This window comes from Condylostylus longicornis, unplaced genomic scaffold, assembly GCF_029603195.1.
Source record: "Condylostylus longicornis isolate FDR11 unplaced genomic scaffold, ASM2960319v2 ptg000018l, whole genome shotgun sequence".
In the NCBI taxonomy this organism is placed as follows: Eukaryota; Metazoa; Arthropoda; class Insecta; order Diptera; family Dolichopodidae; genus Condylostylus; species Condylostylus longicornis.
In genome coordinates this window covers 652,251-677,791 of record NW_026577987.1, presented here as the reverse complement: position 1 = coordinate 677,791, position 25,541 = coordinate 652,251, and the positions used below count along the sequence as shown (strand labels likewise).

The following is a 25,541-nucleotide window of genomic DNA, read 5'->3' as shown; positions in this document are numbered from 1 at the left end:
AGCAATAACTCAAAAACGAAGCTATAAAAACTGTTATATTGAAATTTCACGCAGGCCAATATGTTTGATAAAAGTCGTTGAAATTTCTTGGCTTCTTCTGGTTCCTGCCATAAAACTTCAAAAGTTATTTGGCTATATCTCAGAAACTATAAGATCTATGGTATTTAATTTCGTACAAACGAATACATTAGTAGGGCCAACGCGTCTGATAAAAGTCGTTGAAATTACTTGGCTCCTTCTGGTACCTGCCATACAACTTCAAAAGTTATTTGGCTATTTCTCAGAAACTATAAAAGCTATGGTATTGAAATTCCACACAAGCGAATATATTAGTAGGGCCGATGTGTTTGATAAAATTCCTTAAAATAGCTTGGCTCTTTCTGGTAGCTGCCGTACAACTTCAATAGTAGTTTGGTACACACAGTGTTTTGAAAAACTGAAATTTTGCATAAATTAATATGGTAATACGGCAACTTAAAGTCATAGTCTGTCCCATAGTCAGTTATGGAATATTTATTCGCAGGTTAAATTCGTACTAATATAAATATTGAAATGGAAATAACGATAATTATGTACATATTACAATGTTTTGGATTTAAGATTTGAATAGATATATATTTAAGTATAACCGAAGGCGAAAAATAGATTTTTGAGAAATTTTTGATTTTTTTGAAAACTAAGGTTTTGGAAATTTAACTAAGGATAAGAGGTTTCAAAATTCGAAAACCTGTGTATACGATAGTAATGTAAATTAAGTAAGGCAGCATTTTTCGTTCACAACACAAATTTAGATACATACTAACAATTTGATTTTGATTTCATATATTTAAATATTATTTTACAGTTTTTAGTAATTTTAGAAACTATGATTTCACAGGAAATTTTTAAAATTTAATTTATAAAAATTTAACTTATAATTATGCTTAATTTTTAGCTTTGTGATTTTAGAATTCTATATCACACATTCTATATATACATTTGACATAAGATATATGTATACGTTAATTTAAAATTATTGTAGTGTAATTTGCAACCGAACCCGTAATCCTCATTGTTTACTATACTAACGGTTAACCACAGACTTTTTTTTAAGTTTTTCTGTTCTACTAAATTACTTCGTTTTTGTTGCTTCAGTTCTAATTTAGTTTTAAGTATGTTCTTGGTTCGACAATAAAGATAGTCAAAAAAATATGTTTGATAATGGGGTATTAGTTTTTAAGAAGTTAGTTTCAATATTTTTAAGGAACGTATTTCAAATATTCGACCTACCTTTTGTAGTATGCATTCATTTTTTTTAGTTTATTTTACAAGAAGAAATGTACAAATGTGAAATGAATTTAAAAATATTTATTTATTTGCACATATTTCTGGTTTTGTCAAAAATTCAATACATTTTATTTAAAAAAAAATTAATTCATTATTTTTTAGCAAATAATTAAATCCATATTATAGTCGTGTGGCAAGATTAAAAGTTCGTTAAATTTTTTTTCTTTAAAAAATCCTATACATATTTTATTCTGATTTTTGTTTTTAACTCATTAAATTACAAATTTTATTTGGTAAATAATATTTTTAAATCATCATTTTCAAAAATACTTGTTTTGTTATTAACTAAATATTTATCAACTCTATCATATATAACACCAGTCATGCCGATTTTTTTCATTTTACTAACAGCTTCCGCTGAATTAATATCATTGCCCCAACAGAAAATTTTTTGATTCAGTTCAATACTTAAATCAATTAAGGTTGGATCAACAAAGTAATCTTTAGAATGTGCGACAATACCCAATAAATTCCATGTTTCTGCATTTGCTACAGCATTTTCAACTGATTCACATCTTGGATCATAATATGATGTCCATTGATGTATGGAACCCTGTGTTAAAAATGTTACAGGATATTTATTTTGTTTATATTTTAACATTGTACATAAATCAGCATCAAATGTTGATAAAAATGATAAGCGGCCACTGCCGTTTTCTAAAATTGCTTTTAAAATACGATCAGTAAATACATTTTTATCTAATGTTTGATTTGCTTCTATGGTACCATCAATATATTTTTGTGGCCATTTTATTTCAATATCAAAACCAACGGCTTTATCAATATTTTTAAAGAAATCTTCAAGTGTTGGAAATAAACGATTTTCAATTTTTATTTCATCATTGTGTGCCTTATATTCAACTATATCACCATCATTTTGTTTATAATACATCTTTATCGACTTTAATTCATCGTATGTTAAGTCGTGTATATTAACTCTTATTAGATTATCTAGCGTGGGTGGTTTATCTACCTTCTTACGTACTAATATAGTAAAATCATGATATATAATTGGTATTAAATCTTTCGTTAATTGTACATCAAATTCAACCATATCGGCACCACTAATGCTAGCTAGTTTCATTGATTGTATGGTATTTTCAATAGCTGATGGCTTTTCAGATTCAGGTAGTTTAAAACTAACACCTAAACCTCTATGGCCAATATCTAAAGCTGTCCAATTCGATTTCCAATAATTTGAAAAAGATGTTTGAAAATGAAAATCTTGATTTTTGAATGGTCTAATTATTAAATAAGATAACTTAATGCTTCCAACGTTTTGTTCTTCTTTTTCATTATCTTCACCCTGAAGACTCGCAGACTTTAATGTTAATTCAATTTCGCCCTCGGAATTTTTTAAATCTTCTGATTTAATATGTTGATAGCCTATTAGTTTTCTATTTTCTGCAGACTCTGTATCGTACAAATTTAATAAAAAGTTAATGTTTTCAAAATTATTACTCAAATGCATATGATAAATTAATATATCATTAGGATTGTACGTAACACCATTCATTGGTTGTTCTTTTAATTCACTTTGATTATATTTTATTTTAGCATATTTTACATTTACATCTGGAGAGGGTCTCGATAAAATGGCGGCATTGTTATTGAAATCATAATTTTCAATTAAATCGGATTCGATTGAACTGTATGGAATTATTGTAATTGGATATTGATCTACATGAAGAGATTTAATATTAAAAGGATTTCTAAAAAATTTAAATTGAGCAATAGTTTCATGTTGTTGTAACCATCCATTATCAATTGATATATCACCATTTATTTCACCAAAAGTATCAATATGGTCTGATGATTTTGATTCAATGATACCTATACTTTGTCCTTTTGACAATTTTTCTTTTCTTGGTTCAATATGATTTTCCCATTCGATAACTGAAATTTTATGATTTTTAGAATTTTTTCTTCCAATAAAATAACGATATTCAATAATTTGATCTTTCTTTTTATCATTCTCATCTTTAAAATCAATATCAAATGTCCACATTTCTTCGGTTTTATGGTAAGATGTATCGATATCAGATCGATTCATTTGAATTGCATCATCTGGATCCCAATTACCTAATTCATCAATATTTCCTGTTATACCGACAAATTCGTTTTGTTCAAGACGTCGATTAATTAAAACATTAAAGTTTTTTGAATATGTTCTAACTACTCCATTATATTCTGACGTTGCTGATCTTTTCACTCTTTGAAATAAATATGAAAATGGATTTAAATTTTCCATAACTTCATTAATATCATTATTAACTTCTTTGATCCGAAATTTTGATTTTAAAATTTTAATATCAGGATCAGTAGAATAAATTATTGATTTTCCTAATGTAGATAACATTAAAACTTTCCAAGGATTATTCTGAATTTTCGAATTTGTTTTTACATCAGGTTTTAAAGTTGTTGGATTTTGACATAGTATCGGATCCGGAATAAATATTGTAACACAATAAAAATATATTAAAAGTTTTGTGTTGCATAATAACCATTTTGTCAATGAATTCCTCATTTAAACTCTAAGATAATTAAATAAAAAATTTTTAAGTTTATTAAATTGGTTTTGATAAAAAAATATAAATTTAGAGAAAAGTTTAGCAGTTGCTAGAGGTGTATTAACAAATAGCCAAAGAATTTCAACTTTTAGAATCAAAATACGAAAGTTTTGCAATGCTAATTTTGAATAGTGTAAGAACGTTACTGTAAGATTATATTGGAAATTAAATGATAATAAAAGTAATTGCGAACTAAACAGTATCTAACCGTTTAAAATTTTAATAACATTTTTGATGCCTTAATAAAGAGTTTTAAACAAATTATTATCAAACAAAATATTTGTAGCGAATAAGGATAGCAACAATATCGGTTTCATATTTATTTAACTTGAAATAATATGTGAACTATAATTGATAATATTAGAATAACACTTAATAAATAATGCAAGATATTTCTTGATATTAGATTATTATTGAATATTTTATTGTCAAATCGTTCAGAGAAAAGTATGTACTTTATATCATATACCAAAAAAAATTCGAAATCATATTTTATTATAGTCCTGACTATATAGAAATGTTTGAGAAGTGCTTAAAACTTTAGTGTTACGTTTTTCTTTGCATGGAGATTAAATTTCAAATATTTTTATTACCTAATATTTAATTAGGGATTAAAAAAATTTCAATTGACGATTTTTATGCTTTAAGCTCTTAAATTTATTAAAAACTCATTTTATCATTAGGTGGCAATAAGTTTGTTTACAATTTGTCAGATAAGGCTTTTGAAATGAACGAGTAATTAATTTTAGTTATAGTATGATTATATGAAGAAAAAACGTGACATTATTACATTCTTTTTATTAAATTTCTATAAAATTGTATTTTTTTAAATTTTATAACAATGAACTAAAATTAAAAAGATTTTTTGTAGTTAGAGATCATTGTTTACTTAATCGTGTACTAGTTTTTTATTACAAGAAAATTAAGTTTTATTTGTTATATCCTTGATCTTTTACGAAATTTGTTGCATACTCGTAAGTAATAAACTTTGGGTATATGTATAGAACCTAAACCTATTCTGTATTTAAAAAAGTTTCATATTTGATGCTCAATACATATTTTATTGGTAATCAATATATTGGTCGAATTATATATTTTAAGTTTTTTTTTTTGTTGGTGGTTTATTAATCAATTTTTTGGAAACGGTCTTTCCAGCAACGGCTGCACTGAAGTCTAGACGAAAGCAACGGAATCTTTTGAAATTTCATATTTGCGATTTGTGTTTGTTAAGGAAGTTGACAAATTTGATAAAATGACCAGAACCTTATTAGCTTTTTAAAATTTTAAATAATTTTGTGCAACAATTCCGCTTTACTTATAGAAACTTATACTTATCCGCTTTACTTATATTATTCACAAAAGACAGAATTCTGCCAACAATGCGGATAAGATGTGTGTCGTTTCTTAATATACAGCACAGCAAAATTAATATACAATTATTTTCTTATTGATGTTTTTTCATCAACAACTCATAAAAAAAGAAAAATATGTGTTGTATATGGAAATAACAATAATTGTAATAAAAAACTTGGTAGAAAAGAAAATAAAAGTGTAAATTTTAAAATCAATAAATAGTTGTTTTATTTCTGTGATGGTAATGTGATAAATAAGATTGGCTCTTAGAGCAATATTCCAAATTAATATTATTTTCTGGATAAAAATTAAAATTATGTAATTCAACATAATATTTTATGGTTGAGCATAAAAAAACCTATTTATAATTCTCAGATCGAAAGCTAAGATTTTTTCTTTCGTTTCATGTAGTATGTTGAATTATTCACTAGTTTTCAGAAGAATTCTGCAGAATTATTTTCATATTATTATTTTTATAGCTGGCTGATCATCGTACAGAATGTACATTATCAATATTATTAAGTTCGTAGAGAATTTTTCATGTAGAATGTAAATGATATTTGATACAAATTATAATTTAAAAACTAGTTCTTAATAGAATATTTTATGTTTGTACTCGCATTTAAGTTCAAATGAATTTCATATTTAAATTCGGTCATATGCAGTTTATATAAATAACTGATAAAGTGAATTTATACTTAAAATATATATGCAATTTTAAAATTTCTATATGCACGTACTGTATGATACATAAACGGTATAAAAATGAAAACCGGAAAGAATACTGAAATTTTCTAGTAACAAAAAAATTTTGTTTTTGCGATTTCAGCTGAAATTTTAAAAACTAATTCAAGTAGAATTATGCAAAAGAAAATTATGTGCTAGTTTTATAATAAAAATATCAAGGTGTTCTCGTATAAACGGTTCATTTTCTTTTGAAATATATTACATGCACATATACATATATAATATAATACATTAATACCTACTATAATTCTGATATAATTATGTTTTAAAGATGAAATTTAATATTCAAGTAATTTATGCGTGTTATGTCATCTTAATCATCTTTAATATCATTATTATCATCAGTAAATTATCGTTAATTATCGTTATTAATAAATAACGTTTTCTATACGTTTTCTATACTGCATGAATGTTTATGTGTTTATATTGTGTACACTTGTTTAATATTACGCTTATGCACAAAATAATTATATGTGTATTTAAAATTAAAAAAGGAGTTTTTTTTAATATAAGTATAATGGTTTGTTTTTGGAAATTTAAGGATAAGTTTTCGAAGAAAAAATATGTGTTTACATAGAAGTGATATTGTACATAAGATATAATGATAATTATTTCATAAAAGATTTAGAAGAGGTAACATATGTCGCAATTCATTAAATGTGTAGAAATTAAAAGATTTGGAAAAATAAGATTATTCATCTTTGTGGTTAGATCGTGGTATTCAATAATCAATTTAAATATTCAAATTATAACATTTTAATATTGCAGGATATACAAAGGTATACTGGTGTGTTTTTATATCAAAGATACTGAAAAGATACATACTCTCCCCTAAAAAGCTTGTTCAAGAAATTTTGTGAGGAAAAAAAAGAGCCTAATGTAGGTTAATAATTTTTACTACACTGTTCCTGTTAAAAACCCTTTGAAAAGAATCGAAAACCAAACCTCTCTGTTAATACTTTTCAGAAATTTAGTATAATTAAATTGAAACCTAAACTTTACCTTAAGATTTGTTCAAAACTTATTGAATTTGTGGGTATTGTTATTTGTTACAATTTTTGTTGTTTCTTCAAATTACAAATTTTTTATGATTTTTAATAAGTTTTATGTATTATATTATTTGATATGAATGGAATTTCCAATATGCTATGTTTGTATATCACAGTTTTATGAAGTAATAATAATGAGTATAATTATATTGGTACTATATGTACATACTATGAAATTTTTTTGTTTTCTTCGAAAATTTCACTATTATGCCGGTAAATTTTTTAAAAATCGATAATTATTCGATCCATAAAAAAATTCACGTGCAATAAGCTTTGTTATATTTATAAAAAAACTGAACATTTTATTTGTAATTGTACTTTAATTTTTTTTTATTAGTTTTTTTTAATTTAGTTGAATTCTATGGGTTAGAAACTAGCAATCATTTAAAGTGGTAAAATTTCAGTAATATTTTAAAGATTTTTGAAAATAAGTCTTTTTAAAAAAAAAATTTTAATAAGTTAAAGATTTAATTTGGAACTAATATTTTTTTCGGCTATTTTAAATTACACTTTTTATTACTAAAAAAAAATTCTTAATTCGTTTACTTAATTTAGAATTAAGGTGCATTTAAATTTTTTATGAAATTCTAATTGAATACAATAATAAAAAATATTTTAGTCTTTTAGTTAATGTTAAACAATTTTGTCTTTTAGTTAATGTTTAGTTAAACAATTTTGTCTAAATTTCTATATAAAGAAAACAAAAATTTCTATGAAAATAACTTATATTATGAACTTTTTTAATCTTTTTGATAGTTTGAATCAATTTCGCACATGATATAATTTTTTTTAGAATCCATTGCTTTCTTTAACACATTTTAACTATTTTCAAACTAATTAGTAAAAATGAAATAAAGTAATAATTAACGGAATTTCGAAACATTTATGTATGTACGGATTACAAAAATATTTCACTGTATACCCGTAATTAAAAAATTTTTAATAATAATAATATTTTAATAATAATATATATTTTTAGAATATAAAAAATTTATTAACTGAAATGATAATATACTTTTAATGAGATTTGGTTGTTTGTTTGATTTTAATAGAATAAACATTAGAAAATTTAAAACATTAATAGATCTTATGAAAACATTAATTATTAAGTTATTTTTAAATTAACAACGTTACTTTAAAAATTTTATCACGAACATTTTAATGTTTCACAATTGAATAACGAAATATCTAATAAGAAATAGCAAAGACTTCAATTTAATTAGCTGAGATAAAAATGTGATAAAAGTTTATTATTTCTAATTTTAATCGTTTCGAAATTTCTATTAAAGTTACAAATTTTATATACATATTACCTTTTATTTAAATAAAATTTGGTTTGAAAAGCAAATTAATTAAGAGAATATAAAAATAACAAAATCAAAAAAAATTTTAAAAATTTCTGAATAGAACTATTCACTTTGAAATCAGATTTGTAATTAAATTTTCACCTATAAAACAATAAACAAAAATCAACTTTTAAGTATTAATCCCCATTATTTACAACCTTAATCACAATCAAAACGGTATTGTTTTGTTAAAAAAATTATTTTTATAATTTTTGCTTCATTTTATATACTACATGTAGAAGAGAACGTTATAATAAAAACATAGACACACATAGACACATTTTAATTAAAATTAGCAAAATAACAAAAATTTTCTCATTTCTTTAATGTATGTATATGTATAGCTTTATAAAATTTCCAGTGTGTTGGTGCAGAACTTTACTTCTCTGTTATTTTGTTAAAAATTAAGATAATAAAATTCTGAATTGTTTCAAAAATTGTGAAAAAATTTAAAAAACAGGTTCAAGAAGTTTGTTCAAACTTGGTGCAAAAAGAATTTGAAAAACTTGAAAATTTAGAAGAACAGGACAAAAACTTAAATGAACTGAGATTGAAACTTTTTGAATTATAAAGAATATAGTAAATACAATTTCGTTGAACACATTTAGCTAAATTTACTAAATGATTGTGATAAAATAAAATGTGCTTGGGTTTATTTGAGTACTTTAAAATTCAATTTAACCATTATCAAATTAGTGATTTATAATTCTTAAAAATAGTTAGAAAAGCAAAACAAAAAGAAAATATTTTTGCTTTATATTGTTCTCTTAAATATATTTGAAGTTTTAACGTATTTTCACGAAAATTTTACTAGTTAATTAAAGTTATTATAATTAATTTTCACTAATTAATAAAATTTTTACGAATTTATCAGAAATTGTTTGTTTGAAGTTAGTATCTTTTTAAGAACGGAAGTTATAATAAAAAAAACTTGGATAAATAAAAGTTTCGTGAAAATTCGATAAAATCCCTGGAATTTGCAAACTTTTCAGATTTGGCACCTAGTTTGGAACAAATGTTTTAGTCATTTAGAACCTTTAACGAATGGTACATGTTGTATACCTCTCTGAATCATCCTGAATATAATTGACTAAATAAATTATATAATTGGCTCAATTATATAATTTATTTAGTCAGTCATAATTCTATATTTTCTGATAACAAGAAATTGATCATCATATCCGTTTTTTTTAGAAAAATTGGTAAATAATTTAGAACAAATAAATAAACGTGACATGCAGTTGAACGGACGATATGAAAATAATAAAAACATTTTTTTCAGCTTTATTGAAGAAAGTCTATAAACAATTAATGTTAAATTATTGTAAACTAAACGACGAAACTTAAGTAAGACAATGCATGTGTATTATTAGAATAAGTGAGTAACTACTGTGACATTGAAATTTCAGTACTAATTATATTTAATACAATTAAGAATATAAGCGCTTATAACCTGAATTTTGTATTATAGATGTTAGTTGCATTTTAATTATCAGGCACTAAGTCGTGGTATTAAGCCATTTAAGAAAATAAATAAATTTATAGTTAAGAAATTTAAAGTAAGCATATTTTTAAAAATATATTATTTATAATATATAAATATAATATTATTTAAATACTAAAATCTATATATGAAAAGAAAATAGTGATATTAAAAAATTAATCATCACCTTGGTAGAAATTCATTCACCTCCATTTTCATTTCGTACTCTATTAACCATAATTTGGTAAAATTTAACTTTATGCTAAACTAGGTACCATATTTTTTCAACTTATTAGTTATTTAATTAATAAAAATTGATAGAAAAGAAAATTTTATTTATATTATCGTTTAATCTTATCTACCATTTGTATGCATAAATATTGTAATCTTTAAATATAAATCCAGTTTTAAAATATTTATAAATGAATTTGTTTAACCCGTATCTATAATTTATTTATTCTTAAAGCTGAATTTTATTTTTATTTTTCAAATTATCGGGATTCAGTATATCACTTCGGGTAGTACTATCTATAACTTATTGTTTCAAACAGATAATAACATGTGTAAAATAAACGTTTATATTATTTTGATTTTTTAAAGTTCACAGACATTTTAATTGCAAAAACATAATAAAAATTTTATAAATGTACAAACAGAAAACGAATTTCCAATTTTTTATTATCAATCATAGTCATCTTATGTTTTATAATATTATAAAAACTATTAATGTTTTATTATTTTAATTAAAATTTTAATTATTTCGTTGATTATATGTACGTAAAAATATTTTTTATTAAATTTTTTTATAAAATTTTTATAATTTTTTTATAAAAATTAAAATTATTTATAATTTTTTATAAAAAAATATATACGTACAAATATGTATGTACAAATATTTGAAATTCAATTTTGTGAATTTCTATAAAGAAAATTCCAATAAAGCTGTAATATTTTTCAGTTGTTATTTTCGATGAATAAATTAATGGTGATACGACAATGAAAATCTAAATAAAACTAGAAAGGCATAGTAAATGAAAAGTTTCTAAAAATTTAAAATGACGTTTTATACTGATTTTTAGCAATGAGAATAATTTAAAATTCCTTCACCTACAAACCCAATCGTTATATACGAGTATGTACACTTTATGAGTACATGAAAAATTTCATCGACATCGGTACTTCACCCTAATATTAAGCATTCTACTTGTTTTATGTATGCAACATATTATACGCTAATTGTATAAAGGGTGATTCTGTACAGAGTAATATTATATATCACAGTTCAGGGCACCAAAAATTAGAAAACAATGATATTACATTGTACTCTTTACTAAATCACCCTGTATAATATATAAAACAAAAAAAGAAAAACGGAAGTTTATGATTCAAATATAATATTTATTTGCGTAAACTATTTTTTGTAAGTACAGAAAAAAAAATCATAATATCAACAAAGTTTATATTAATCTTTTATATTGAAATTTATTGATTTTTTGTAATTTTTCAATGTACGAGTATTATTCCAAGAATGAATTCAATTAATATTATACATTTAGCGCATATTATACATACAAAAAAAGCACATTTCATAATTGATAAAAAAATTGCATATTTTCAGGAAGAGACATAATTATAATATTTTATAAAATAAAATTTTTACTAAATAAGACTTTGTTTTATGTATAATACTTAAACGAATAGGAACTTAAAGAATTCATGTTAAATTGATTGTAAAGTAGTACCTTTCTCGAGAATTCACACATACTCTTTTATTTACAAAATTATTCTCGTTAATAGCTATACCAAAATATATCATAATTATTTGCATACATTAAGGACGAAACAAAAATTGATAGAAGAACTAAAATAGTAGGATTAGACCAGTTAGTTAAGTCAATATATTTTTACCGACCGTATTGTGTATACAATAGGTAGGTAGGTTATGTGATGGCAAAAAATTTTGCATATCAAGTTTTCTATGGGAATGCACTTCTCCATAGTAGGGACGTGTAAGTAAACTATTTTTAGCAACCTGTCTATCCGTCGATCTATCGGTCTGTTAATCCGTCGGTCTGTCGGCCTGTCGGTCTGTGTAGGCACGCGTGTATCTCAAGTTCGGCTGAACCGATTTTGATGAAATTTTATATGTAAGTTTATTTCGACCATGGCACGGATTGATTAACTTTCGGGATATATCAGGCCTCGGGAACTGCACTTTTTGCGGGCCTGTTTTACATTTTTGACCATTTTGAAGAAAATATTCAACCAATTTACTTGAAATTTTATATATAAGCTTCAATAGACCGTCCCCGAAACCTCGTATTAAAGCAATGAAATTTTTTGAAAAGATCAGGGCTCGAAAACTGATTTGCGGGCCGATTTTACATTTTTCACCATATCTACGGAACGAATTGATAGAATTTCTTGAAATTTGATATTTGAGTTCTGGTTGTTAACGAAACTGGCGAGCATTTCAGGGAATTCGGGTAGCTTGCTTTTTTGTGTTTGCTAAGTTTTATGAATATTCTTCAGTTGATATGTTCGGTGAATAGAAATATAATGCTGATTATTTATTCAGTTTAGCGCACCCCAGTTCTAATTTCTTTTATATGTCAAGAGAAAAAAAAAAAAATCATCATTTTTTTTAGCGCGACATTAAAATTTATTTAAATTTGGGATGCAAATTAATCAAAATGAACAATTTTCAAATTGATTTAAATCACTTTTTTATGATCAATTATGATCATTAAGTCACATTTTGATGTTATTTAAAAAAAGGGGTAGCTTAGTTAAATGAACAACAATAATTGTGACGCTTTGAGGGGAATTTGCGAATTTAATTCATAATAAAAAAGTATTTCAAAAGTGCAATCATAAAGTGTATACGAAATTGTTACGAATGAAGTATTTCAAATTGCCTTAAAAATTATATGAATGAAATAGTTATATGGTGGTTCTCACGTACGACTTCTATTTCATTTTCAATTAAACACGGGAAAAATAGAGTTGACCGTGTCAAGTCTGTGATATCCGTACGAATTGGTTATCCTATGTGCGAGTTATGAATATCCCATAGCTGACTACGGGACAGTCTATGACTTTATGTTGCCATATTAACATATTAATTTACACAAAATTTCAGTATTGTATACTTTTTGGGTACAAAATCTCAGTATTTTTCCATATAAGATATGGTGAAACTACTATTGACGTTGTATGGCAGCTATCAGAAAGAGTCAAGAAATTTCAACGACTTTTATCACATACAACAGCCCTAAAAATATATTTGTATTTACGAGATTTCTATATTATAATATCTATAATTTCTGAGATAAGTCCAAATAATTTTGGAGTTGTATGGTAGCTACCAGAAGAAGCCAAGAAATATCAACGACTTTTATCAAACACATTGGCCTTACTAATACATTTGCTTGTGCAAAATTTCAATGCTACAGATTTATAGTCTCTAAGATATAGCCAAATAACTTTTGAAGTTGTTTGGCAGCTACCAGAAGAAAGTATACAATGAAGATGCATAATATAAAAATGATTTCTATTTTTAGTAAATATTAATAAAATTATTATATAACACTTAGTATAAAATTAAATTTGTTTTCAAATATATAGAATATTTTTTTTTATTTTTAGAAACAAAAAGCTTGTATACGAGTACATTAAATATGAATTAAATTACAATTTTGACAATATAAATGTGATTAGAAATTCTATATTTTTTCCTTAAATAAATAATTAACTTATAGTTAGATATTACTTTTGTATAAAAGTAAATTAATCAAAAAATTTAATTATGTATAAGTAAGTAAAGAAAAACGCATTAATTGATAAACGCATTGTAAAACAATGATTTGGGTAAACAAGTATTATTTATAGCTTCTTTAAACGCGCCCTTTTAAAGAAAAATTTCTAAATTCTAGATATTAATTTTCAATATATAGAAAATTCCTGAAATTAATTAGAGGATCGAAAATGGAACTTTCGTTCCGGACTGGGTGCCAAATCTCAACGATTTTCGAGTTCCAGGGATTATAACGAATCTTCGCGGAATTTTTACTTATCCAAGTTTTTTTTTATTATAACTTCCGTTCTGAAAAAGACAGGAACTTCAAATAAACAGTTTCTGAAAGGCCTAGTAACATGACCAGCTATATAATGACTATGTAAGGCTAACATCTGTTGAAATATGTTAGCCTTACATAGTCATTAAGATGCCTTACATTGAAGCTGAAATTAATTGTCTTAACTCTGGTTGAAGCTCAAAGACAAAAATTTTAAAATTTTTAAAACAGAAATAAGTGTATTGTATAATACACATTAACATCGTTAATTAATCATTTTTGGAAAAATGATCGTTATTTCGGTATATGATAACTTCAACGGTTAAGAGATATAAGTTTTTGAAATTGGTTTAAATTTTTATTTTTGAAGGTAATGAAGAATTCTCAGGAAGAATTCTTTTTTGAGCACTAACCTTAGCTCATGCAATAGGGGATCAGAGCCCATCGTCATTACTACAAATTAGCAAGAAGTTTATGTCTGGCCTCCCAAGATATGACTGGGATGGTCAAGAATTAGAAAGTCGCGCAAGACCATTCCTTTTCTGACCATCGGTATATACTTTTCTGTTTTAGTGCTCAGCAGAATCCTTCACTCAACTACGAACCAATGGCACAATTCTAAAGGAGAAATATAAAAACTACTGGGACGTTCCGATCGATCTGTGCAAGAACTACTGTGACCAAGAGGAGCAGTTTTAGCACAGGAAAGGGCCGCGTTTTTTTGCGAGTTACGAATCTGGCAAATGTAAATGTAAGGATCTAAACGTGTCTATAAAAGATTCGGGCTCGTTCAACTGAGGGTGGGGATATGATTCTAGTGTATCCTTTGATAGACACGTCAACCTAGCATAACACAATCTTTTAACAAAAAATTCTTGTCTCCTCATAGGCTATGACGTTACACAGTATGAAGTCATTATCTAATCGCCGCAAAAGCCAAAAAAAATTATAAATTTCAGGAAATTACAAACCTTGCAGAAGGGAATATTAAGGTAGTACATATTAATCACTTAGTCCACTAGCTTTATAATAATTGAGCATACTGAAGAACAATATATATCACGTATTTAGAACAAACAACTATTTATAACAAAACGTGAAGCATATAATAAGGACACATTATAGTTATTGTTTTAAATATCCTTTCGAACTCTTACAATAACTTAAAACATTTCTCGTTTTTTACTAACATTAAAACAGTTATATGCTGTAAAAATAAAAAAAAGTGGAAAATAAAAATTTTTTATATTATGGAAATTTGAAAGGAAAAGGAGGATAATAAAATTTAGATTGCATATGAGGGCATAAATAAAAAGAATAAGTGCATTCCCTTCTATTCTTAGATTATAATTTATGCAATAGCAAAGCAAAGCAAATAAATTATTGATAAAACAGAAAGAGGAGAAAAAAGTTGTTATGTTTAATTTTCACCGACCGAATGCATACAATAAGGGAGGGGTATATGATGACAACAAAGTTTGCATATCGAGTTTTCGGTGGAAACGCATTTGTCCATAGTAGAGAACTGTAAATAAAATATATTTAGAGCGATGTCAGTTTTTCGGCCTGTCTGTGTGTGCAAGTCATACGTTACATATATCCAACAAACCAAGTTTCTGAATGAGTAATTGAATCTTCTTCTAAAAATTGTAATCCATAAAAACACAAATAAATTTCATTTAAATCGTTATAGTTGTTTTCTAATTATAAAATTTCCCATAATCTTACATTTTATTATATTTTTACGAGTAACTAATGTTAAACCTAAAATTCATATTTCATAAGTTTTCTTTTCTTCTTTTTATTAATGTTTAAAATAAACATTTTTCACATAATATATTTGATTCTATGTGATATTTTTGGTAATATGATGAAAGTATAATATTGCAAAAATTTGCTTTTCTATTATTATTATTACTACAAGTATTTCTTTCTGTTATCCAATAAAATAATTAGTTCATAAGAAATTTGATTATTAGATTTGTATTATTTATTATTAGAATTATAAAATTTAATTTTGAAAAATTTTGAAGAAATTTAAAATTTTGAAGAATTCGGTGCGGAAAATAAATTTTGTAAAAATAAAATTCTGTGTTTTTATTTTTTGTTAATAACAAAATAATAAAATAAAGGTGACGCAGAGACGGTAGGCAACTAGCGCCATTAAGATTAAGAAGTTCAATTAGACTTTAAGATTAAGAAGTTCAATGTTTGGGAAACCAAAAAAATTTATATTTGATAACGAATTTGATAGCCTAATTATGAAGGATTTTTGTAGATTATAGAATATAAAACTGCATTTTACTTCACCTAGAAGTCATACAGGTAATTCAGACATAGAAAGGGCTCAATAAACTATCATGGAACATATAAGAATATTAACTATATCCGACCCGAATCTAGACACCGAAAGCAAAATCTTAAAGCCCGTCGAATGTTATACACTTCATTTAGCATTAATAATACACTTCATTCAGTAACTGAAGTTAGACCAGCTGATTTTATTAATGAAAAAATCTCAAACTTTCAAAAATCAATGATAGGCTACAACAAAAAAAAAGAGAAAAATATATGTAAATTAAACAAAAATAGAAAAGGGTTTGAAATTCCAGATGACTCCGAAATATTATTACCAAAACCTACTATCGTTCGCTATAAAGAGGAACCTCGTTATAAGAAACTCAAAGATAAGAAATCAAAAGACAAATACTAGAACACATCTAAATAATGAAAATTTACATCCTACTAGAATTATAAGTAAATATAAATATTTTAAAGGAAACCTATTAAACAACATCAATTCTTAAAAGAATATTTTTGATTTGTTTTTTTTTTTAAATAAATGTATCTGAGAAATTCTACAAAACTAAAAAGTTCTCTAAATTTTGGCTATCAGGAGTTATGAAAAAATTTATTGGTCAAAAAAAATCATCATCAGTTCATTTTAATCTGAAACAAATTATTTAACACATGCAACAAGTAATAAAATTTTTAGTGTAGCACACAATACTTTGTCGCTTACTGTATCATTCTTAGCGAATTCATCATCACCGTTAAACTGTCACTCACACAATGGCTCAATTATAATTCTCAATTATATCTCTTTGTTGATAAATTATCAGTTCTCAATTATATTTCTTTGTTGATAATTTTTTTAATTTGTATTATCAAAACACTAGAGCCATACGCACTAAACCTAATGAATTCTAGGGAACAGCATCCGACAATTTTTTTCTCTTGTTCTTAAACGTGACTACACAACACAATGGAATTTTTTTTTCTGAATTATTCGAAGAGTATGTTTATCAAGTTTATCGAAAAGACAGAAGCTCATTAACTACAAGTCTTAGACTTGGGGGTGGAGTACTATTAGTAGTGAAACTATCATACCACAGTTAGCTTATTACTCTTTTAAATGAAGACAACTTCATCGAACAATTATGTTTAAGAAATACATTTAATAAGTCCAACACTTCTTGTATTAATATTTCTAGTAAAAAGAATTTATTTATAATTTTAGGCTACATTCCTCCAATTAGTGAAATTGAAGTTTATAAGTTACATATTAAACACATATTTGATTTGAATTGTGACGTAAATAATTATTTTTGTATATTGGGTGATTTTATTTTACACTCAATTTCGTTCCAATATTTTGATAATACTCGTAACGTAAATAAGTTTTTAATGCCACTTAATGTTAATATAATATTTGTAATTCATGCTTTAAAGATTCATTATTTTCGTTTTGAAATTTTTATCAATAACATTTTTAACTTATTAAATAGATTTAGTTCTTATCTCTGAGAATATTAGTATTTAATGAATTTGATGTTCATATAGTTTTACACTTTATTAATTAGGTTTAAATTTGTTGATGATTTACCTATTGAAATTGTAAATATTCCACAATTCAATTTTAAATTTGGTGATTTCTCCTCATTTATTTATTTATTTATTTATGTTTAGCTCAAACATTTTACATAACTTAAAATTAAAGAATGAATATACAGATACATATTTTTTTAAACAGAACAAATTTTTGACCTAAAAATTAAATTTAAAAATTACATATACAAAATAAAACTTATTAGTAATAATATTCCATTAAATATGAATATAGACAATGAAAAGCTAAAACAAGAATTTGTTAAAATAAAGCAAAGGGTTATACTTAACTATAAGTAAATAGAAGCTTTTTCATCGTGTCTTTCCTCAGTGAAAAGTCAAGTCTGTGTTTGTGTTTGTTGCATAAACGCAGCATTCTGCTGACAGGTTCATATTGGTCCTATGAAAAGAAACCATGAAAAGATCCGGGGAACGAGACCTAAGGTTGGAACTAATCACAATTTAAAATGTCGGGGGAGATTAATTATTAAATGAATAACAAATCTGCGACGTCACGTCTTTTACCCAATGTGGGTAGGTCAATTAATTTGAGTTTGTGCTCGTAAGGTGGAAGAATGATGGGGTCCTTCCAAGGAAGAAGGCGCAGTGCGAACCTCAAAAAATTTTTTTGAAAAGATTCAATCCTATTAAGATGTATATCTTAATAGGGTGACCATACTTGTGAAGCATATTCAAGATGAGGACGGACCAGGCATGTATAGAGTGATTTTAAGACATAAGGATCATTAAACTCCTTTGACCAGCGTTTAATGAAACCTAACATCGAGCTTGATCTACATCTGATATGATTATAGTAGTTTATAAATGATAACTTGCTATCGAAGCAAACACCCAGGTCCATTATTGAATCAACTCGGATAAGAGCTTGGCCATTCAAAGTATAGTTTGTAAAAAATGGTCGTTTTTGCCTAGAGTAGCACATTTGTGCACATTTACTTACATTGATTTTTAAGTTGTTACTTGAGCAGCAGCCGTAGAAGCGGTTAAGATCATTCTGAAGGCACTACGCATCATTTGTAGAGCTTATTTTTTTAATGAAATAATTATTTATCTCTTATCAATTGGCATGGAATTTTAAATAAAAAATTTAAATAAAATGTTATACTACATTTTTTAAAATTTTATTTTTAGGTATTTTTAAATATATTCCAATGAAAAGTGCATTAAATTCTCGGCATCCACCTTGATATAATAAAATGCTTCTTGCTTTGAAAAATAGAAAAACAAAAAAAATGCTCTAAACGATCTTCTGGTTTTCCTACGGGCATTTTTTATAATGATTCCATTGCCTTCAATGTTCAATCGACATGTAATTTTTTCGCTCAATATTTTGAGTCAGTTTACGAAAAATCAATTGATTTTCTGCCACTGAATTACAATAGCAGGTTTTGGATTTAGGATGTTTACAATTGACTTATACTGATGTTTAGGATAAGATTTCTCAATCTGATCATAACTTGAGCGTTCTAAGTTCTCTCCTATAAAGTTGAATTCAAATGGAATTTTAAGTTCTCTCCCAAAAAATTGCGTTTCTATTGTGTTATTTCGTCCAATCAATATGGTTTCGTCAGATGCAGGTCTACTACTCCTAATATATCAGCTTTTTGAACTAGGTCTACAATGCGGTTGAACATGGATTTCGAGTGAATCCCATTTTCACTGATATTTCCAAAGTTTTTTATAAAGTAGATCATTATAAACTTCTTTCAGAGTTACAAGCACTAGCTTTTTATGGTACTATTTTGAAATGGATACGTTCTTATTTATTTGAGGGCAAATTTTGGGCTAAAAATTCGAACAGTTTTTCATTTACATTCTCATTTTAGGTATTTTTAAATATATTCCAATGAAAAGTGCATTAAATTCTCGGCATCCACCTTGATATAATAAAATGCTTCTTGCTTTGAAAAATAGAAAAACAAAAAAAATGCTCTAAACGATCTTCTGGTTTTCCTACGGGCATTTTTTATAATGATTCCATTGCCTTCAATGTTCAATCGACATGTAATTTTTTCGCTCAATATTTTGAGTCAGTTTACGAAAAATCAATTGATTTTCTGCCACTGAATTACAATAGCAGGTTTTGGATTTAGGATGTTTACAATTGACTTATACTGATGTTTAGGATAAGATTTCTCAATCTGATCATAACTTGAGCGTTCTAAGTTCTCTCCTATAAAGTTGAATTCAAATGGAATTTTAAGTTCTCTCCCAAAAAATTGCGTTTCTATTGTGTTATTTCGTCCAATCAATATGGTTTCGTCAGATGCAGGTCTACTACTTCTAATATATCAGCTTTTTGAACTAGGTCTACAATGCGGTTGAACATGGATTTCGAGTGAATCCCATTTTCACTGATATTTCCAAAGTTTTTTATAAAGTAGATCATTATAAACTTCTTTCAGAGTTACAAGCACTAGCTTTTTATGGTACTATTTTGAAATGGATACGTTCTTATTTATTTGAGGGCAAATTTTGGGCTAAAAATTCGAACAGTTTTTCATTTACATTCCTAGTTACCCCTGGCTTTCCTCAAGGAGCACATTTTGGTCCTTTTCTTTACCTTTTATTTACAAATGAAAGTGATTTTCATATTGAATATCCTATTTTTGCGTTCGCTGATGACATGAAATTATTTTCTATTATTACATCATTGAAGGATTGTCATAAACTCCAGTTAAATATTGATAAATTTTATACGTGGCTTTTTTCAAATGGTTCCATCTTAAACATAGGAAAATGAAAGGTCACAAGATTTTATAGAACAATTAATTTTAGTAATTCTTTGTTGGACAGTGTTGAAGAAATCAAGGATTTGGGATTAATTCTTGATAGCAGGCTTGCTTTTAGTCCCCATATTGATTATATAATCTCGAAGGCGTTTTCTATGTTGGGCTTTATCAAGACATACTCCGCAAACTTTTTAGATTCCCATGCATTTAAAGGTTAATTCACTTCATTAGTTCGTCCTCACCTTGAATATGCTGCTCTTATTTGGATGCCATCGTATGAAGAGCATATAAAGCGTATTGAGTCTGTTCGGAAGACAACTGGTTACACTTCCAAGTGTAAGCCAATTGATATTTAAACTCTTGAATGTAGGTGTAACGATACTTCTATTATATTTTCTTACGATGTTTTATCTGCAAGGATAAATTCTCCTCATATTTTAAATTTTTATAATATTTATGCACCAATAGACACTGTCAGAAATCGTCGTTTTCTTTATCTCCATTAGGATAAACCTAACTACGGTTTTTTGGAGCTTATAGGGGCTTCTCAACGTTTATTTAACATTTACGCCTCTGTAATGAATTATGGCTCTTATACGAATGAAATTAAGGAGGCACCTCATATAATTTGTGAAATTATTAAGAGAATATTTAATGTAATTAGGTTTAACCTTTGAAAACATTTTAAATAAATTTATTTTTTTCTTTACAGTTACATTTACAATATTCATAAAAATATGGATGCATATCTTCTTGATTTATTAAGGTGAAAATTGAATAAGTGTATAAATACATACATACGTTATATGACAATTATTCATGTTTTTAGTATTTATTCATGTTGTGTGTTATGAACTTTACTCATAAAGTTATAAAATGAACGAAATTCTTAATGTACTCGTATATACATACATATAAATATCTACATAGGCATCATTAAAATGAAATTGTAAAAAATAAATAAGAATCCTTGTTCATATAATACATTCGGGTATTTTAAAAATTTTAGTATATAGTCTTTATAATATTTATTACTTATACTGATTAAGAATTTAAACCAAAATAAAAGGGTGGTTTATCCCTTTTTGGCATGTTTTCTAAAACAATTATTTTTATTTTTTTTGCAAAATGTAAATCATAGCAATCTTTGAAATAAAGCAAAAATTAATTTAAAGAGGGATCAACATAATGCTTGATTTCAAAGATTAATTTCTTGAGTTAAAAAAAATAATTATATTTCTTAATCTCATGAAATTTACCGTTAGCTTTCTGCGTTTATAGAAATTTGAAAAAGCTTGCGTTTTCGTAAATATAAGGCGTTAAAAACTCAAATTTTACAAACTTTAAGAGGTTATTACTTGAGAGCGGTTGGAGATGGAAAAAAATTTTCTTCTATCGAAATAAACAATTTCCGTGACTTCAATAATACTTTAAAAAAGATTTAAGTACGGTATTAATACGGTTGTAGTACCGTCTCAGTGCTTTCAACACCTTTACATTGTAAAAAAAACTACTAAAGCTTTTCGTACATTTTGGAATACAATTTTTACCATATCAATACAACTTTGACGTTTTTTTGAAAACAGAACTTTAATTTGTTCTGTTCAAACGTTACCACATCATCGGTTATTTCTGGAAAAATTTATATGGCAAGGTATAAAAAAAGCGTGCTTGATACGTCTCCACTACGTATAAAACGCATTTGGGAAAAGTGTACAATGTCAAGAGCTTTTACTAAACTTTTTCGAATTTGATACTTTGTAAAATTTACGTCGTAAGCGCATTATTGAAGTCACGATTTGTTAGTGCCTAAAAGCTGCTAAAATTTCGAGCTCCCACAACCTGGGGTCTAAAAGGAAAACCAACATCAAAAATTTGGAAAAAACGGATTTTAGATAACGGTAAATTTGAACGGCCATTTGGTTTTTTACAGTTTAACTATAGTGTACCGCAAAAGAGAAACAAGCCACTGCCTTTCTGCGTTTGCAAAATTTTAAAAATTCTTATGGTTTCACTGCAATAAATAGTTAAAAAATGGCATTTTTAGAGTACATATAAAATTTCTGCTTTCTATCTTCATGGGTGAAGAAGTTTTGTAAACATTTTGTAAGCATTTTTTTTCAAAATGTTTTTGGAAAAGTGCTAAAAACAAACGTAAAACATGAAATCTTTATTTTTTTATTTCTATTTTTCATTGTCTATACAGGGCTGCTATAAATATTCGAAAAAGGGAGCCATTTTCAAAAAAGTGAAGCCAATTTCTATATTTCATAAAAAAAAAAAACAATTTATTATTGGACACTGAGAAAAATTTTATTTAAATTAGATATTTTTTATAATCAGAACAGACGCAACTATATCCGAAATCACGACAATAGCGCTTTATAGCTAATTTTGAAATAAATGTAATATATTTCCTACCACTTTATTTTTATTTTGAATACAATTCAAAGCAGTTTTAGAAACATAATTTTTTCTTATTAGTTATAATTTTGAGCCGTGTGTAAAAATAAACTATCTAGTTAGAATAAAACATATTTCTGGATGGGCTACAATAATGTCTTTTTAAATATAAAAGTGTATATCAAAAGTGTAAATTTTATTTCATATTTTAATATTGCCTTGTATATATTTCCACATTAGTATTACTTTATAATATTAATATGGTGTATATTTTAGTATAATAAAGTTGGGTCAAACCAATGGTTTGTATTGCAGCACTTTTCACTTCAACAAGTGAAAATTATGCTTTTAAATACAGTGTATGTATAACTATCCCACTATTAAAATTATTTTCAGTCATATACAAAACTCTTTCTAGGATTGCATATATTTAGGAGGAACGATTTACGCAGCCTTTAAAATAAAACAAAAATTAATATAAAAAGGGGTTAACATAATGCTCGATTTTAAGGTTTACTTGTGTGAGTTAAGAAAAATAATTATATTTTTTAATGTCATGGAATTTACCGTTAGCTTTTTGCGTTTATAGAAATTTGAAAAACCTTGCGGTTTCGGAAATAAGGTGTCAAAAATTAAAATTTTACAAATTTCAAGAGGCAATAACTTGAGAGGGGGTGGAGATGGAAAAAAATTTTCTTCTAACGAAATGAACTATTTGTTAATGTCTAAAAGCCCGTAAAATTTCAAGCTGCTACATACTGGGATTTAAAAGAAAAACGACATCAAAAATTTGGAAAAAAAAGACTTTAGATAGCGGTAAATTTGAGCGGCCATTTTGTTTTTTTAAAGTCTAACTATAGTATACTGCGTTAGGGGAAGCAAGCCGCTGCCTTTCTGCGTTTGCAAAATTTCAAAAATTCTTATGGTTACATTGCAACAAATATTTAAAGAAGGCCATTTTTAGGGTTTTGGGGGGTATAACTTTTAGAGGGGAGGAGATAGCTAAAAATTTTGTTCTACGGAAATAAGTTTCTAGTAAAGATCTATGTACGTATTTCAGGTTTCTATCTTCAAGGGTATAGAAGTTTTGTAAACAAAAAAAGTGTCCACGGACGGACGGACGGACAGAGTGAAACTAATAAGCACTTTCTTTCAAAAAATTTTTGGAAAAGTGCTAAAAAGTAATATATAAGTAACTCTTTGCAATGTTTATAATTACCTTTTTGAGATAATTGATATTTATTTATGGTAGCTATACTCCATTTACATTTTTATATTTTTTAAATTTATGACATACATATGTATGTACGTATACATATATTTACTATTTAGAGAAAGCTGTGAAAACCATTTTATTGCTAATATTTATATATATGTACGTATTAGTATATTGCAACAAGTTTGGCTTTATTTCCATGGCACAATACATTTTATTTTGAAAAACAAAAAGCACTATTGCCAAAAGCTATTATTACATTTTTTAAATCACTATTCATATACCAAGATTGGATTATTTAAGAAATTGCTGTGCACTATATTCGTTTAAGCTTTATTTTATTCATATAATTGAAATGATTACAGGTCGTTTGACTATAACAAGCATTGAAATATGTTTATATCATATAAAGATAAAAATTATTTTTACTCTGAGTAAAATTACGAGTTATAAAATATTTTAATTCTAAAGCAAAAATACAACCTTCGAAATGGTTTATAGCCACTTTTTTATGGAATTTTTTTTTCAGTGGATATGGAATTTTTTTTCAGTGTACATATACAAAAAAAAAATCGGGAAAACAAAACAAAACTGAACCAAAATTATAAAAAATTCATAAATATATTTTTTGCATGAAACTTCATATATGTACGTTTATTTATTTTTAGCACTTTACCAAAAAATTTTTGAAAGAAAAAAATGCTTATAAGTTTCACTTGTCCGTCCGTGGACATGTTTACAAAACTTTTGCACCCGTTTACCAGAAGCCTATTTCGGTAAAAGAAAATGTTTACCTATCTCCCCCATTTAAAAGTTATAGCCTCTCAAACCATTTAAAAATGCCAATTTTCAACTATTTATTACAGTGAAACCATTAGCATTTTTCAAATTTAGCAAACGCAGAAAAATAGTCGCTTGCTTCATCCACCCCGGTAACCATACTTGAACTTTAAAAAAAACAAAATAGCTGTTAAAATTTACCGTTACCTAAAACTAGTTTTTTAGCACTTCCTCTCAAGTTATCGCCTTTCGAAATTTGTAAATTTAGAATTTTTGGCACCTTATTTCTCCGAAACTGCAAGCTTTTACAAATAGCTATAAATACAGAAACTAACGGTAAATGCCATACCATTAAAAAACTTAATTATTTTTCTTATCTCACGTTTTATTTGAACGGCTCTTTTATTTTATTTTTTTGCAATGTGTTACATTATTCATCCCAAAGGTTTGCATTTTTTGAAATACATGTATATTCGTATATGAAAGCAAGTAATTTTAAAAATATAGTACATAGCTAGATTGCTCTTAAGAGCAGTATTTTCACTTGTTTA

General features: G+C 26.1%; 1 protein-coding gene across 4 annotated transcripts in view; it reads right to left on the bottom strand.

Annotated features, from left to right (window-relative positions):
• LOC129606226 (protein king tubby-like) overlaps positions 1–25,541 on the bottom strand; it is a 76,925-nt gene that overhangs the window by 25,945 nt on the left and 25,439 nt on the right. Inside the window, exons 1-2 of one of the 4 annotated variants that reach the window (XM_055516409.1) lie at positions 10,062–10,145; positions 1,333–3,860 (exon numbers count right to left, since the gene is read on the bottom strand). The exons of 1 other annotated variant lie outside the window; for it this stretch is intronic. In XM_055516409.1, coding sequence (XP_055372384.1) covers positions 1,553–3,853 — 2,301 coding nt within the window. In that variant the 5' untranslated portion in view covers positions 3,854–3,860; positions 10,062–10,145 and the 3' untranslated portion in view covers positions 1,333–1,552. Of the gene's footprint in view, positions 1–1,332; positions 3,861–8,358; positions 8,456–10,061; positions 10,146–25,541 lie in introns of those variants that run through there. 2 more of the 4 variants (XM_055516408.1, XM_055516410.1) reach the window with 2 other exon arrangements.